This window comes from Rhinolophus sinicus, chromosome 15, assembly GCF_057876585.1.
Source record: "Rhinolophus sinicus isolate RSI-liver-muscle chromosome 15, RSI-T2T, whole genome shotgun sequence".
NCBI classification, from domain to species: Eukaryota; Metazoa; Chordata; class Mammalia; order Chiroptera; family Rhinolophidae; genus Rhinolophus; species Rhinolophus sinicus.
The window spans coordinates 86,398,866-86,416,140 of NC_142515.1; the positions used below are offsets into that span (position 1 = coordinate 86,398,866).

Below are 17,275 nucleotides of genomic sequence, written 5' to 3' on the forward strand. Positions count from 1 at the left end.
GGAAAAAAACCAAAAAAACCCACAAAAAAACCCAATAAAACCCTCAAATCTAGGATCCAGGAGTCCTGGTTTCTCTGCTCTTGGCTGATTTTTCCAAGGGGCCCTGCCCTGTATCTCTCCTTCTCGAATTTCTGCCCGGGTGACAAGGCCAGGCAGAAATAGCTCTGCCTCAATTAACACCTTCTTCATCGGGGAAAGAAATAATTAGGACATCCCATATTGAGCAAACTTCACAAGCCCAGGAGAGGAGACAGGAGGAGAAAGAGGAAAAAAAAAAAGGGAAAAAAAGCAGCTCAAATAAACCTTCTCTACTGGGGTTTCCTTTCCTCTGGGGAGGTCTGTGGAGGGGGCTTGGCCACTTGGGGGTCACCGGGCAGAGAAGGGGGGTAGGAAGCCACTCAGCACAGAACCTTTCCCCAATAAGACAGGCCTGAGATCACTTTCCTTTCCTATTCGGGTCCCCTTTCAGCTTCACTGTCTCCTCCGCCCATTCTTTGAATTAACAGTGCCCCTGACCCATAACTAACACTGCTCTTCAGCCTGTCTGTGCCAAGATGGCTGGCGGTCTAAATACTGAAACACAGGCTTCTCTCCTTATTTGATTCCATTTGGTTCTTGGGCTTCAGAGAGCAAAAGGGTTTGGATAAGCAGGGGATTGAACTGAAAATGTATCTGGAAGCTACTAGGTCTGAGAGGGTGGACATGGGGGACTCAGGAGAAACTACCCTGCCACACTGCTGATTCAGAGCTGAGTCTGGGGAGGGGGTTGTCTCCTGCCTGTCCCCCACCCACACTTCTTGACCCAGCCACTAAGGGATTGACACTGACACAGTGTGCGGTGAAAAGGGACCAGGATCTTGCTTACACTCGGTTCTGATTGGTTGGTGCCAGGACTCCCAGTTGGGGTGTCCTTAGGTACACTCTGGGGGAGACCAGGAGAAACCATCCCCTACTCTCCTTTTCTTCAGGTAATGGGTCACCACCCACAAAGCAGTCAGACCCCTTCCTTTCTGGCCAGGCCACCCCCACTTCTTCCTACTTTAGAACTCAGCATGGGCTGTGGTCACTGCAAGGGAACTAGGCAGAGGCTGTCAGCACCCTGTCCATATCCTGTCATCACTTGCCCTGCCTGCTCCCACCTGAAAACAAAAGTGTTTGGATAGCAGGGGCATCCAGCTGTGCCAGGACACTCATGCCCACCCAGGAGCCGTCCTCACCAGTGATGGACAGAAGTCAGTGGATAAATACCCAGCTCCCTCGCCCTTCAGGGGGTATGGCACTGAGCTGTGTGTCCTACGCTATCTCCCTGAGGTGCCCAATGGCACTGAGCCCTGGTTGTCCATAGTGGTAACTTAGCTTGATAACACCCTCTTACAAGATGGCCTCCCTTCCCTGTCTCACTTCACCATGCAGGCCCCCAATAGAACTTCCTGGGGCTCCTTCCCAAATCAACCACTTACACCTGAGATAGCCTCTGGGGGACCCCAATACAAGGTACTAGCAACAAGATCTCGGGGGCTGCTTCACCTCATCTTACCTACAGCACATTTGGATGGGGGTTCTCCCAGCTTCCAGGAGAAAGAAGCAAAACCCTGCATAACCCGTCCAGGAGCTTGTCCCCAAGGGAGGAAAAGAAATGAGAGGAAGTTTGGGGAAAAAAACATCATGATGCTCAGACCTACCTGTCCCCTCTTCAAAGCAGGTGGTATGAAATTTTCCCATATAAAATTCTAACCCTATGATTGCAAAAATAAGGATTGCAAAAAATAGGAGAAGGCCGATCTGCAGCAGGGGGATCATCGCCTTCATGATGGACTTCAGGACGACTTGTAAACCTGGGGAGACACAGAGAGACGCCGCATGGCCCTGTGAACAGGCAATCCCAAACCCTGCCCCCAGGCTGCCTCCTGAGGGAACCCAGAGCACACAGGAAGCTGGGGAAGGGACATGGAGGAAGGGCACACAGAGGCGGCTCATTATTACATTAGGAACAATCCCTCTCCATTTTTAAAAGCACTTTTCATTTTTCAATATTTAAAAAAAGTATTTGATATATGCTGTGTCACTTGACGACCTTTTGGACTACGAAGAGTGGAAATCCATTGCTTTCTGAACCATGGTCTTGGGCGTTGGACGGCTTTCACCCAGAGGGGGCGCCTTTTTCTAATTTTTTTCCACCAGGAGGGGGCGTCTTTCCCTAATTTATGCAAAGGCACCACGTGGGCTACACCAGCAAGCAGTCAACATCCCAGTTCCAGGCCACAGAAACCAGACGTGATTTCATTGGCTTCTGGACAACCATGAGGGGGGTGCGCATGTAAAATGATCCTCATTTCGCAGAGGTGGGAAGCAAGGCTCAGAGAGGTGTCGTGATTCAGCCAAGGGCACGAGAAATAACAGTCAGGATTCAAGCCCAGGTCTGAGTGGTGTCAGATCCTATGCTTGTAACTACTACTATCTATCAGGAAAGTCTATGGTTAAAATTAGGGTTCCAACATGTAGTTTGGGGGCTTGCTTCTTGATTAGAAGAACTTCACACCTCATGATGGGTGGAGACCCCAGCAAGGGAGGGAAACTGTCAAAAGGCTCCAAGGGGCTATGCTACTCCAAGGGGTCCAAAATGTGAGGTGACACTAAGGGAGGCAATGTGGCAAACTGGTTAGGCTCTGGACACTGGACGCTACTGGTGCCCAAGCGAGGACTCCTTTGCTGCAGGTGAATCCACCCGCCAGCTCAGGTGGGCGCTGGCTGCTAATGGCTCCCAGCTCTCCTCTTCTCTGTAGAATTGCCCTTGGTTATCAAGAGCTGCCTCACCTGGGAGGCTGTTGCTTGCCCCACCTCCCACCCTCACTAATTGACCAGAGAAGTACAAAAGGCCAGCCTCCTTGCCTCAAGTTGGAGGATACCTCTGGTGCTATTCATACTCCAGAACTTCCCACAGGATAGGGCTGGCACTGCATCTTTGCCCAGCATCTACCCCTGGTCCATCCTGCTTTCCTCATTCCCTCTCTCCTGACAGCAACACCCACCCGATAAAGAAGGTGCATCTGAACATGTATCTAAGTCTGCTTCTAGGGGACCAAATCTATTCATCTGCTTACTAGTGACGTGACCTTGAGCAAGCCCGGTTACCATTCGGAACCTCGGTTTTCTCATCTGTAAATGTGGGTTAGAATAGTACCTCCCTCTCAGAGAGGGACTTCATACCTAGCAAAGCACCTGACATGTCAGAAGTGGTCAGCAAACAGAGTCTTGTTAGTATTACTTTTGCAATGGCCCTTAATTTAATACGACGCTGGTAACTGCTGGAATCTTGCAGACATCTAAGTACCGTAGAAGTGCCTTCTTTCTACAAAAAGACCCTGCTGGTGGTTTTCTGGGAAAGCTTACCCTTTAAATCGAGATGCCAATGAACTTGAAGAACAAAGCCAATGAAATATAAAATGGTGCTAATAATAGAGCCAACCTCACAGGATTTTTATGAGAATAAATGAGTTTAAAAATGGCAAATACTTAGAACAGTGCCTGGCACATAGTAAGTGCCTATAATTATTATTACTCACTGAGGCAGTAGGACAGAAAAAGGTCAGCCCTGTTTTATTTTGTTTTTCTTTTTTTTGCAGCTGAACCTAATCCTGACCCTGAATGTTGCAGCCACCCCCAAAGGCTGGATTAGAAGCATCCTCGGAAAATGAGAAAGCAGCATGGAAAGACTATGGACTTTGGAGCTCATCACTGAAAAGCTATAAGAACTCAGGTGAGTGATTTACCTTTTCTGAGCTTCAGCCTTTTTATCTGTAAAATGGGTTCATTGGGTCATTATAAGGACGAACATAAAGCTCTTTCTGCAAGGCCTGGTACACAGTAGGCACTCAATAAATGGTAACAGTTATTGCCACCAGTGTTACTTCCTCGGTATGGGGTCGTACTTGCTAACTTCTAGTTCATGGACCCTGCTCAGATTATTCAGCCCCTCTGAGCCTTAGTTTCCCCATCTGTTTCCCCCTGGAAATGTCAGCACTATCCGCTTCATAGTGTAGTGAGTACTGAATGAGATGATGTGTGGTGCTTCGCACGGCTCCTGATAAGACAGTAGACGCTCCATAAATGGGTGTTGTGGTTATGGGTGAGGCTCCTGGCTTACTTTCAGGAGTGCACCCACACCTGAAACCAGGTTCCTGGGGGTCCTTTGGAGGGCTTCCCCAAAGTGGAGGCTGTCCTGGCACAGGATGGGGGACTCGGAGGCACCTCCCGAGATGCTGTGCAGAGGGGACACTGTGGACTCCTGGGCCCTTAGCAGACCCCTTGCCAGGCTCGGAAACTCACGCACTTGGGATTCCAGACACCAGCTTGAGCGGCCGCAGCACTCGAACTGCCCTTAGTGTCCGTAGGTCAAACTCCGTCCCAACTGTCGCCAAGATGCTGGAAGAAAGAAGCCAGAACGGAAAACAGGGTAGGTTTCAGGGTCAGGATCAGACAGATGGGCAGGGGTGCCTGGGGTTTGATGTTGTCATTTACCAGCTGGGTGACCACAGGCAGGTGATATTATATCGCTGGGCCTCAGTTTCGTCATCTGTGTTACATAGTTACCTGCCTCACGGGCTAACATGTGGTTTACAAAGACTCCAACAGGTGTGTACGGTTGATGATAATAAATGTTTTACTGAGAAGAATGGAAACTCCCCCAGGGCATGTAGTCAGGGTGATATTCAATACATTTTACAACTATAATCAGAATGGATCATGGGGAGGCTGGGGGGCCATGGGGAGGGATCGTGGGAGTGGCAGACCCTTGGGACGTGGGGCTCTTTACCACCGGCAGGAAAGTAGTTCAGTATTAATAGCCCAGACTGCATGGGTTCAAATTCCCAGCTCTGCCACTTCCCAGCTGGGTGACTTTGGGCAAGTCACTTCCCTGCTCCATTTCCCCTTTTATATAATAGGGACAACAACAGTGCCCTACAATACATCACACCTTGACAGTACGCTTCAAACAACAGAAGCCCTCAAAGGATTGTGAAGATTAAATGAATTGATACTTGTGAAGTGGTCGACAGTGCCTGGTACACAGGAAGTGCATTGAGCTACTTGAAAATAAATGGAAAAACCAACCAACCAACCAACAATAGGTGTGGCCCTGATGGTGTGGCCCAGCTGGCATCAGCCCAAGGAGGGCACTACAGACCCCAAGCCTCGGGTCAAAAATAATCACTCTTGCAAATGCAGATGAGTAAGAATCACCGTAACGAGATGAGCCCTCTGCCGAAAACCCACCTGGAAAAGACCCCGTCCTAAGTCCTTACGTGTAAAAAGTGTTACTGGTGAGACAAGGGGTCCTGCAGCCCCTCATCAGGCAGCCTGGGGAACTCCCTGATCTGTTTCCTGAACGAGTCAATTTCTGAGGCATTCTGATGTAGAATGAGCCTACCACAGAGCCACTCAACAGAAGAGGTTGTCATCAGAGCTTCAGACAATGGACGAGAGATGCTGAAAACCAATGGATGGTGGCCATGCAAACAATCTTAAGGTGTCTTCAGTCTTGTCCAGGGGTCTGGACCTTACCACTGTGGCCTGTCACAATCAGTATCTGCATATCTTTGTCTGAGGGCTTTCTCCCAAACTGAAACAGGCCCAGGGAGTGAATGCCCCCCTGGGAGCAGCCCTCAACCCAAGACTGTGGGGAGTAGGGGGGGCAATTCCCCAGCACCCTGGCCTCTCATTCCAGATTGCTCTAAGGTGTGAGTTCTGCATAGGCTCCCAGAGAGACTGATCCCAGCTGCCCACAAGCGTCACCTGCTCAACCACTCATCCTTCCTGGCCTCCCCTTCCCTCTCCCCATCAACATTTCCTGGGGTGTCAACTCCCAGATGAACCTGCACCTCAATCCTTATTTTAGGATCTATTCTGGGGTACCCCAAACTAAGCCAGGGGATGTTCCCAACTCTATTTCAAGACTACTCCTAGAGCAGAGATGGGCATTTTAGGTTGGACTGGCCCATGTTCCACCATCAACAAATGTGCATCTGAGTATGTTCTGTACGGTGGGCAGAGCAATGCACGAGCCCTCTCTGCCTCATGGAGCTGACGCAGAAGAAAAACGTTTAACAGAAAAATGCATACAATGAATGAGTCCATCACAGGTATGATGCATTCTTATTAGAGCCGGAAGACAACAGCTCTGAGGGCACACAGCAGGTTGTGTTAACTAGTCTGGGACCCAGGGAGGACCTGTCTCAAGCTGAGGTCTCATGGATGAGGAGGAGCAAACTGGCAGGGCAAGACGTTCTAGGCTGAGGGAATGGGCAAGACAGAGAGCCCGGGGTGGGAAAAGGCTTGACAAATTCGAGGAATGACATGGTGCCATGGTGGGGATTGGACGGTGCCAGGAAGCTGGAGACTAGGAGGGAGCCATACCATACAACCCCAAAGAACTTTTAATTCAATTTACTCTGTTTTTCTCTTCCTCTGCCATCTTTTCTCATATTCATTTGGGTTCCTCAAACTCCATCTTATAAATCACCAATTTGTTTCTGCGTCTCGCTTTCTTCCTTCTTGGCTGATAGAAGCTGTTGGCTATGGCATGATAGCAAATAGCGGGCATCAGTTAAGTCTCCCTTTACTCACTTCACACACATTCACTGAGCACCTCCAACATGCTGGGCCCTGTCCAGGTCCTGGGGACACGAGCCATAGGAATCCCTGTCCATGTGAGGGGAGACTGAGAATAAACCCAATAAATCTGGTGGATGCCAGAGTGAAGAACACGAGGGAGAAAAGCAACGCAGGGAAGGGGGAAGGGGAACACCAGAGACGTGCGGCAGAATGAGGGGAATAACGACATTCATATCAGTTGGTGAAGGCAATTGTTCTTTACCGTCTGGTAGGGACGTAGTTCAGTGTTAATGCTCAGACCAGCTCTGCCCAATGGGACTTTAATGAGAGCGGGTTGTGAAATTTATAATTTTCTAGTAGCTACATTAAAAGAGTAAAAAGAAACAGGTGAAATTAATTTTAGTAACACAGTTTCTTTAACTCAATCTATCCAAAGTGTTATTTCAACAGGCAATTTATATGAAAGATTAATAAGATATGTTATATATTCTTTTCTTCAAAGACTAAGTCTTTGAAACCTGGTTCATATTCTACGCTTGCAGCACATCTGAATTCAGGTGCTTAATGGCCGTTACGTGGCCAGCGGTGAATGTACTGGGCGGTGCAGGTCCAGACGAGGAGACACTGGAGTAAAGATGTGAAGAAAGATAGGGGGTGAGCCACGTGAATATGTCAGGGGGAAACTCTAGGCAGAATGACAGCCAGTGCAAAGGTCCTGAGGCAGGACTGTGCCTGGGGCATTTAGGGAATAGTGAGGAGGCCAGTGTGGCTGGAGCCGAGTGAGCCAGGGTGACAATGGGAGATGAGGGCAGGGAGGCCATGTGGTAGAGAGTGCAAGGCCTTGTGGGTCACAGGGAAAACGTTGGCTTTTGCTCTGAGTGAGGTGGGAGCCATGGAGCGTTCTGAGCAGAAGACGGACATGATCTGACTTGTATTAAAAATAAGGCCCCTTGGGGTGATAAGGCCAGAAGCTAGGAGACTGGGGAGGAAGTAACTGCATTGTTCCAGGTGAACGATGATGGGTCTAGACCAGGTTGTCCTAGACGCAGTGAAAATGCTGAGATGAACTCAACCCTTCCCTTAAATGACTACACCAGTAAGTGGGTAAGAGATTCAAGTCTAAGTGGCTCCAGAGCTGTAGGAGGTTGGAATGAGGAGGAAACGAATACAGATGGAAGGGTTTGGGGACGGCGCTATTGCGGAACCCAAGTAGGAAGAGGCAGCACAGCATCAAATCTCACAAAATCTCAGGCCTGAGCTTAAACCTTCGTCCTGTGTTTTCTCACTGGGTGGCCTTGGCCTAAACTTGTCTGAGCCGGAGGCGGAGAATCCTACTTCCCTCCTTCTCAGGGCCATCCTAGCCAGCACCCAAGATGTACTATCTCCCAATTTCCCATTGGAAGGGTGAGATAGAATTAGGAGAACAGGAGGAGGGGAAGGCTTCTCTGGCTGAGAATGCCCTGAGAGGCAGGAGCCTTCACTCAGGAGACCTGGTGGGGAGAAAACTGAGTGGTCTGTGAACTGGAAGCTGAGGAGGTGGGTCTGTCGTGTGGACAGTGGGAGTCATATAAGGTTTTGGATCCGGGGAGGGATGTTATTAGGGTTGGCGTTAGGAAGACAAGCCTGACAGCTGAAAGGACAGATGGGTGGTGATGGAGGCAGGAGCTAGGAGGGAGCTGCAGAGCAGGCCGGCATAATGAGGGCTGGAACTAGGACACAGGCAGTGGGAGTACAAAGGAGCCCCGATTTATATTTAGCTGCCATTGATTGCTGTGCACCAGGGAGCTTGCCTGGGCTCATCAAATCCTCCCTGCCTCCCAGTATTTAGCAGGATGAGTCCCATTTTACAGAGGAGGACACTAAAGCCTAGAGAAGTTACTAATGCATGGAGATCCACACCACTGAGTAAGAACTCGAACCCAGGACACCCAGTTCTCCACCTCACATGGCTCATTGGATGGGGCTAGGGCAATGGTGGGGAAGAAACGAGAAGGAAAGAATGGCTTCCTGGTTCTGAATGAACCACCAAGTGATGGTCATTTATTTATTCAGCAAGGGTTTTTGAGCACCTACTATGGGCTGGGTACTCAGGGAGGGCCTGAGGAGGCCACTACGAACAAAGTGACAATGGGAAAATATATGGCATGTTAGATGATGCAAAGTGCTATGGGGAACAATATGGCAGCCACCAAGGCTTCCAGCGGAAGGATTGAGCGTGGGGTGGGAGAGAAAGGAATCAAGGGCAACTGCAGAGTGTTGCCCCGGGCTATCTGAAGGATGGAGTTGCTGTCGGTTGAGATGGGGAAGATGAAGGAGTAGGTCTGAAGGAAGATCAAGAGCTGGGTCGTGGACGTTGAGTTGGAGATGCCAGTTTTCCGTAATTCCCTCATTAAAACCTTCCAGTGGCTCCCGTCAGGTTTCCCGGTAGAGTAAAATCCAAACTCTACCATGACCACAAGACCTTGTGTGATTTGGCTCCCGCACACCACCCTGGCCACTCGGCCTTTCTGTTGTGCCACCAAGAAAAGCTCCTTCCCACCACGGGAAGGTTATATTGCCCACCCCCTCAACTCTCTCCCTCTCAGTGTAACTGGCCTGCTTCAAATCCTTCAGGTTGTAGCTCAAATTTTGCCTTCTCAGAGAGGATTCCCCTGGCACCTCTAGCTAAAGAGACCCTACACTCTCCGGAAATACACTGTTTATTAAGTTGTGTTTATTATTCACATTCTCTTCTAGAATGTCAGCTCAATGAGGACAGAGATTTTTTTTTTTTGGTAGCACCTGAAGCACTTTTCATGGCCTAGCAGCTACTCAGTATCTGGTGAATGAATAAGGAGTGGCATAGGACAGGGTTACGGTAGACTAGATATCCCAGGGTACGTAGGCAAAATGAGAAAAGCCAAGAGCCTCCAATGCAATGTTGGGGAACAGCAACATTTTCAGAGAGAAGAAGTAGAGGGAGAAGACGACAAAGAGGAAGTCACAGCAGTGGAAGGAGACCTGGCAGAGAGTGTCATCCCTGGAGATCAAGTTCAAAAGCGTTTTGAAAAAGGTGAGGTCATTGGTCTCCAGGGCAGCACAGAGATGAGTAAGATGCAATGGACAAAGAGCATCCATTACGCACGGCATCGGGTCACTGGGGAGTCACGCAGTGGCTGATGGCTGGAGAGAACAAGAGGAGAACTGGAAACAAGAGCCTGGGTATAAGAAGAGAGGATTTTCAGGGTGGGAGAGAAGTGAATATGTTTCTGTGTCAAGAGAGAAAAGTCGATGATGTATTTCTCAGCATTTCAAGCTGCACTGCCCAATACGGTAACCACTAGCCACACTCAGCTATAATATATATACTTAATTTAATCAGTTGCACTTACACATAGCTATTTAAATATATAAATTTAATTTATTTTAAATTAAATGAGACATTCAGTTCCTCAGTCACATTAGTTGCATTTCAAGTGCCCCATAGCCACATGTGGACAGCTGCACACATACAACCTTTCCATCAGTGTAGAAAGTTCCTTTGGATGATGCTGCTCTAGCAGGTCCACCCTGCTGGGGCAGGGATTTTCATCTGCTTTGTTCATCGCTTTATACCCAGTACCTAAAACTCTGCCTGGCGTACAGCAGGTGCTCAATAAATGTTTGTTGAATGAATGAAGGAATAATGAAGAAGTGAAATGAAAGAAAGCACAGGGATAATTAATAGAGTATATTCTAGAAGAGATTAAAGGGTGGATAGAAGGCAGGATTTGTCTTAAACTAGGAAAAGAATCATGGAAGACACTGATGGTTGTCTACCTAATAGCCATCCCTACTCCCTCCCTTGCTAGATGGAGCCCGTCTTCCATCAAAGAGCAGAAAATGCCCAATAGTCTCTTTTTCCCAGGATTCCTTGCAATGGGAGCACTGGTCACATGACTGAGCCATGTGCCTAACAGGTCCTGAGTAAGTCTGCTGGGTGCTTCTGGGAAAGACTCTTGAGGAGTCACATGACAGGAGATAGCCCCCGCTCTTCCTGTGTGTCTACACGGGATGGCTGGGTAGACATCTTGGAACAGAGGTGACCATCTTGGGACCCTGAGTGATAAAGGTGACCAGGAAGTCTTCACACTAAAGATGGCAGAGTGGAAAGATGAAAAAGATTCCTTGGAGACACCGCTGAGCTGTGGAACCAACTGCCCAGCCTCCAGACTTCTTGTAACTTGAATAACAAACATCCTCCCTAGCCGGTTAAGTGCCAGACACCCCAGGTTCAAATTCCAGTTCCTCCAATCACTGAATGGCCTTGGACAAGTCACTCAACCTCTTTGTACCTCAGTTTCCTGAGCTGTTAAGGGAAGATGATAATAGTAGTTCCCTTATATGTATGGGAATTTATGTGATATGCTTACACTCGTGGTTGGAATTTAGTTAAGTCCTGTGTAAATGTTTGCTTCCATCATCATCATTTGTATTTTGTTATTGCACCTAAGTTATAGAAGAACCGACTGATAAAGGCAACATTCATTGATTTTATGTTCTTTTTTAGGTTGTATGTTTGATGCTTCACATATTGAGATCCCATTTTATGCCCCAATATTTTTACCAGGTAAGTGTTCTACTCTCATTTCATTGATAGGAAAACTGAGACCCAGAAGGGTTAGCTAACTGCTCACAATCACACAGCTAAAATGTGGTCCCTGGATCCCGGCTTTGCGGCCTCCACCATGTTGCCCCTGGTTAATTCCATTAGCCCACGTATCCTCTCCTGGGATCTCAGCCAAGCTCGTGCCTCCACTAACCTGAGTGGAGAGGGAGCTCGATTTTCTCTGTTGGGTGAAAGTCGGGATGTCAATAAATATTTGCAGAGGAACAACTACTATGTGCCAGGAGTGTGAGGAGGGGAACATGTGCAAAGGCCCTGGGGCTGGAGACACCTCATGGTAAAGAGTGAGGTTACCAGCTGGAAAGGAGGGGCAGAGGACAGGAGAATGAGGAGGAGATGTTAGCATGGTTGGAAAGCAGCGGAGAAGATGAAGGCTACTGTGGACGCCCTGACCTTAAGTTAGAAGAAGCACCTGCCTCTTTATAGGTCTGAGTCAGCTCTTCCTGCGATGGGTACTTAGGGGCATAACTGCTTCCCAGGCAGTCTGTATTCTTCCCATTCATAGATTGTGCCAATCCTCTTCAAGTTCATTTTGCTATCACCTGGCTTGTAGCTCCTCTTGGGAAAACAATTTCTAAAATTCCTTTTCTAAACCCTCAAATGGAGAGAGTCGAGTTCCTCAATCCATGGCATATTTTCACCTTTCGTCTGTGCAGTATCCCTCTCTCGATTGTTTATTCGTTCGTTCGTTCATTCCCTTTCATTTCCAGACTCTACTTTAGTTCTCCCCCTCCAAGAGACAACCGACATAATGTTTAATTTGGTCTTACTGGAATGGGTTCTTGCAAAACAGGTACTTCATTTTGAGTGTGTGTATTTTTAATATACACAAATGGCACGAAGGTAGGCATCTTCTGTTGTTTTCTGTTTTCACCCAGAACCATGTTTTGAAGCCCCATCCAGGATGGTCTGTTGGACGTGCAGTCTGACACTGTCCCTGGGTCCGGGGCTCCCTAGGTGCATCTGTTACGTCCCACTTCCCGCCTCCTAGGCACAGACACCAGGTAGGCTCCAATGCCTCCTCTACAGATGGTGCTGAAGTGAACAGCCCTGTGCCTGCCCCTTAGAGACCCAGTGAAAATCTCAAGATGGGTGCCTGGGAGCATAACTGCTGGTGGGTATGGACCCAACCAGACTCAGTACTGATGACTCTCCAGAGTGGCTACCTGGGCCACACCCCCAGGAGTGAGGCAGGAGCTTCCTCTGGCCTCCACATTTCCACCTAATTAAGATAACTTACCTACTTTTCTATTTTTTTCCTACTGTAAGAGGCATCCAGGGATACTCACTATTTTAATTTTCATCTTTCTGATTATAAATGATTTTGAGTACCATGCCAGACACTGATTAGCTTCTCAGACATCTCTTCCCTAATCTGCCTGATCACATCCCTTTTTGCTTGTTTTCCTATTGTGGTTGCTGCGTTATTCTTGTTGACTTGCAGACATTCCCTTTGATCAGCGCTGAGCGATATGTGGCTACATGTGGCTATTGAGTGCTCGAAATGTGGGTCGTGCGGGTGAGGAACTGGGTTTTAAATAGTATTTATTTTGAATTCATTTATATTTAAAATAGTCACATGTGGCTAGGGGCTACCAGAATGGACCCCAGTTAGTTATTAATCCTTGGTTAGTTTTTCTTCTACCATCCTATGCATGATTTACAAACCCCACTTTAGTTCTTAGCAGGTACCAGGTGCTATTCTAAGTGATTTATACACAAACTTGTTTAAAACTCCTAATAACCTTAAGTAGATGCTCTGCTCTCCATTTTATTGATCAAGGAAACTGAGGCACAGAGAGGTTGAGTAACTTGCCCAAGGATTTGTAGGAAATGGTAAGACCAGGATCTGGATCCGGGCAGTTTGGTCTCCCCCACCATTATGTCTTTGCTTGAACAGAACATTCTAGTTATCATGTAATCAAGTTAAGTTTTTTTTTTTTTTTTAAGTTAGAAAGTTTATTTAAGAAGAGAAACACGGCAGAGGGCTTGCCGGGGGCAGAGTGTGGCACAGACAGCAGCCAAGTAAGTTTTTTCCTTTAGAGTTTGTGCTTTTCAAGTTCTATTTAAGAAGTCCTTGCCCTCCCTGAGTCACACAGATATTCTCCTGCATTTTCCTCCCTTAATGTGAAGTTTTTACCACACACACGAGGTCTTCTCAAGTGTCTTAACCTTTGCACTGAGCAGTTCTTCCTCTGATTTGTCTTTTAAAGTAGGGGATTGCACAAAAGGACACGTTTCTATTTTGGGTGATTCCTAAAGTTCTCTTAAAATGCAGTGTTTACTTAAATAAAAAGGAAAGGGAGCAGATGCGAAAACCAGGTAAGTGATTCTAGAAAAGATGGGTGAGTCTGTCAGGGACAAGAAGGGGATGGTGCTTGAGAGCGGACCTGCGGGTTTAACAGATTAGCAGGTCCCGGGCCTCCTGAGGGCACCCTTGCATTACCTTGCGGATCACAGGCTGATGGAGGCAGCAGAAGAGAAACCTTCTTGAGAGAGTGGAATGAGAAGAGGGGGTAAGGTAATGTGGCGATTTGAGCGGGGCAGGGCAGAGTGTCTTCTAAGTAGGGGAGATTCACCCAAATTTGCAAGCAAAGAGCATAGTATCAGTTGAGAAGGAGAGCCTGAAGGTCTGCTAGAGATGTTTGATGGAGTAAAACTCTCAAGGAAATGGACAACTATGCTTTCAGCTAAATTCCCAGACACGGAGTGGGTACCTCCTATGGGAGGAAGAAGCACTCCCGGACCAAAATAAAAACAAAAGCTCAACTCTTGCCTGCACTGGTGGGAGTTTAGACTGGTGCCACCACTCGGGAAAACTGTTAGGCAGTTTCCACCAAAGTGAATCACATTTCTCCCTTTGACCCAGCAATTCCACTCCTAGGAAACTTTCCAGAGAGATCTGAGCAGTGGTCACCAAAAGACAAGTAGAAGAGTGGTGATAGCAGCTTTCTCTATAATAGCTCCCAAGTGGAAAATACCCAGATGCTCACCACCAGCAAAGCGGATAACAGGTGGTGCAGTGCACACAGCATGAGAATGAATGACCTACAGCTACAGCAACCACAATGACGGAGCTCACACAACATTAAGGGAAAGAAGCCAGCCATGCGTGCGGTACGATCCCACGTATTTACAATCCAAAAACAAGCGAGACTCATCTAGACTGTTCCATGTCAGGATGGGGTTATTGGTGACTGGCAGGGAACGAGAGGGTTTCTGAAGGTTGGGGATATTCTGTTTCTTAATTTGGGTGCTGGTGACATGAGTGTATTCAGTTTTTGAAAATTACTCAAGCTGTACCTCGTATGTGTGATTTTCTGTATGTATGTGACACATCAATATAAAGTTAAAAGAACAGATTTAGAAAGAAGCTAATGTTTATCGAGTGCTCGCTGTGGGCCAGCCAGTGTGCATTATTTCATTCAATCCTCACGACAATTCCATGAGGTAAGTAAGGCTTGTCATTCCCTCTACGTTCCAGATCAGAGGCGCTGAGTCACAGCCAACACAGCTAACACAGCTAATAATACATGGCTGAGCTGGGTTTTGATCTCATGTCCCATTCATTTCTAATTATCCTGCAGTACTCCCCAAGCTTGGAAAAGTGAAGGGACGTGGATTTCTGAGACAAAGGAGAAAAAGAAAAAAAGAGAAAAAAAAAGGAGCTGATGATCGTTGAGGAAATTGAAAGGAAGGGAGTTCATAAAAGCAACCGCCAATGTCTTAAGAAAAAGTTGGCAAGTTCCCAAGGAATCAGGGTTGGAAGCAGATGTGGGGTCAATTTAATAAAGGCACTGGCTAAAGATGAATAAACGTGTTTTGTCCGGGTCTCAACTTATCAATAACCAATGTTGTGGCTGAACAAGCCCTTGTGGTTCTTATTATGATTGCAAGACTCCCTTCAGCAATAATCATCAGGGAACTTTGTAAAAATAAAGATTTATTTCTTACAGGACCTGGAAATTACATAGCACACCTGGGGCCACACAGCGAGGTTGTAGGGAAAGAGAGTGTGCAAGGGCCAGGGCTTCTGCTTTTATTGGGGTTGAAGGTGGCGGCTTAGGGTTTCACAGGCTCACTCTTTATTGGTGAATTTAAAACATAAGAGCGGAAATTGAAAGCATGGGAAAGAGGGAAAAAAGCAGTGGCTCCAAAGGTCAGATATTGAAATCACCCAAGATTTCTGAAACAAAGGAGCCTCTGTTAGAAGGAGGCCAGGCTCCTTATCTGGTCCAGTGGCTGGCAGTGTGTTTATTGAGATAGCTGTCTTTGAAGTGGATGCCTCTTTGAAATGGATGCCTCGGCAATCAAAGCTTAAGTCAGACACTCGTATTACAAAAAAGAAAAAAGAAACCAACGGTTAGGGCTTACACTACAAAAGTTGAGGGGTACTAAAGGTCCAGATAAGGGGACTGTGTGAGGGAAAGAAAGGAACCCTACTCACTGGTTCTCTTGGGCCATTTTGGCTTCAATGTTCATTTCCCAACACAGCAACAACTAACACTGTATAGTCTTACTTTTTCCATAGCCTCGTGGATGGGCACCACCATCACAAGAGGTGGGCTGACACTCAATTTGCTCATGAGCAAACCGAGGTTCCAAGAGGCCAAGTGTCTCGACCGAGATCATACGCAGTACGTTTCAGAGCTGAACTTGAACGGAAGGCTTTTGCCTCTACTCTGCCCCTTGAAGCAAAGCTTCCATCCCAGCGAAGCTACTCACTCAACGTCCCTGCTTCTCCCTTTGCTCCTTTATCCAGAGAACCTCCTCCCCACCGAGCTACAGCTCTGCCTGCCTTCAACACTGTTTCTGTGCTAGCCCAGGCAACTTTCTGCCATGATGGAAATGTTAGCTGTCCAATATGGCAGCCAACAGCCATTGGGTAGCTAGTGAGCACTTAAATTGTGGCTGAGCAAGTGACTGTTTCATTTGATTTAATTTTAATGGATTTACATTTATATTTAAATAGCCAGGTGTGGCTAGTGATTACCGTGCTGAATTGTGCAGCTCTGAAGTTGCATGACAGAGCAGATTACATAATGGAGGCATGTAGTTGGTCACACTGGTGCGTGCTAATGACGCCCTATTGGCCTATCAGGTCCGTTCTCCAGCTTGCTCTGTACCTATGAGGTTGACCCCTGTGGACTACACCTCCAATGGGAAGGAGAAAGACTGCAGTCTCTCTTCTGTTAGCTCCCTGGTTCTGAGCCCACTTGTTCCTGGATGGTTCTGCCTCTACTGGGTTCCAGGAGTGGAAGGAGAACAATAGCTTCCCTCTGGGGATCTCAATATCCTTTACCTGTCTGTTTCTTTGACTTGCCCCTGCCTCTTTAAGGAGTTTCTTCATGACCTGCTCTTCTTTTGACCCAGCTGGTAGGTGAATTCTGTTTCCTGTTGGGACCCTGACTAATAATAAAAGGTAGGAAGAATGGATGGCCCATGAAGGCTGCCCATCTGAGGGTTCTTAAACCCCTCAGTTTCTGAGACAAAGGTCTCTGAAAAAGCAGGATTTGATTCTAGGATTCCTCACCTCAAAAAGCAGGGACACTCTGCTGCCTTTTTCCAATAAGACTTCAAATTGAGGGAAAGACATTCTGCTAGGTTTTTGCCTCCCCCCATTGCAACACCAGAGCAATTCCTTAGAGTGGGAAGCCCAAGGAACAGAGGAGGTGGGTAGAAGATGATAGGGGTGTCTTGTGAAGCTGTCTTAAGATGGGACTTGTAAAGGGTGACACAGATCAACATGTGGGGACCCAAGGCAGACACTGCTTTCTGTCTCGTCTTCCTGGGCACCCTGCTAGACTACATTTCCCAGCCTTACAGGCAGGTGTGGCCATGTGACTCAGTTCTGGCCAGTGGAAGGTGAGCGGAAGTGATGTGGGCTGATTCCAGGCCAGGCCTAGGAACATTTCCTGGCTACTCTCCTCCATAGTCTTTTCCCTTATATGGGTTCATGTCAAGGAGCACAGAGACCTTGAAAGCCATGGACCGAAGACAAGGAGCAACAACACGGAA

The 17,275-nt window shown here is 47.6% G+C and overlaps 1 protein-coding gene across 11 annotated transcripts in view; it reads right to left on the reverse strand.

The window, feature by feature from the left end:
* CACNA1A (calcium voltage-gated channel subunit alpha1 A) overlaps window positions 1–17,275 on the reverse strand; it is a 286,233-nt gene that overhangs the window by 112,885 nt on the left and 156,073 nt on the right. For all 11 annotated transcript variants that reach the window (XR_012498085.2, XM_088792422.1, XM_074338067.2 and 8 more), the window contains 2 exons: window positions 4,331–4,422; window positions 1,683–1,835 (listed from right to left, as the gene is read on the reverse strand). Coding sequence is in view for 10 of the 11 variants with exons in the window: in XM_088792422.1 (XP_088648548.1) it covers window positions 1,683–1,835; window positions 4,331–4,422 (245 nt within the window). In the remaining variant the exon portion in view is untranslated. The remainder of the gene's footprint in view (window positions 1–1,682; window positions 1,836–4,330; window positions 4,423–17,275) is intronic.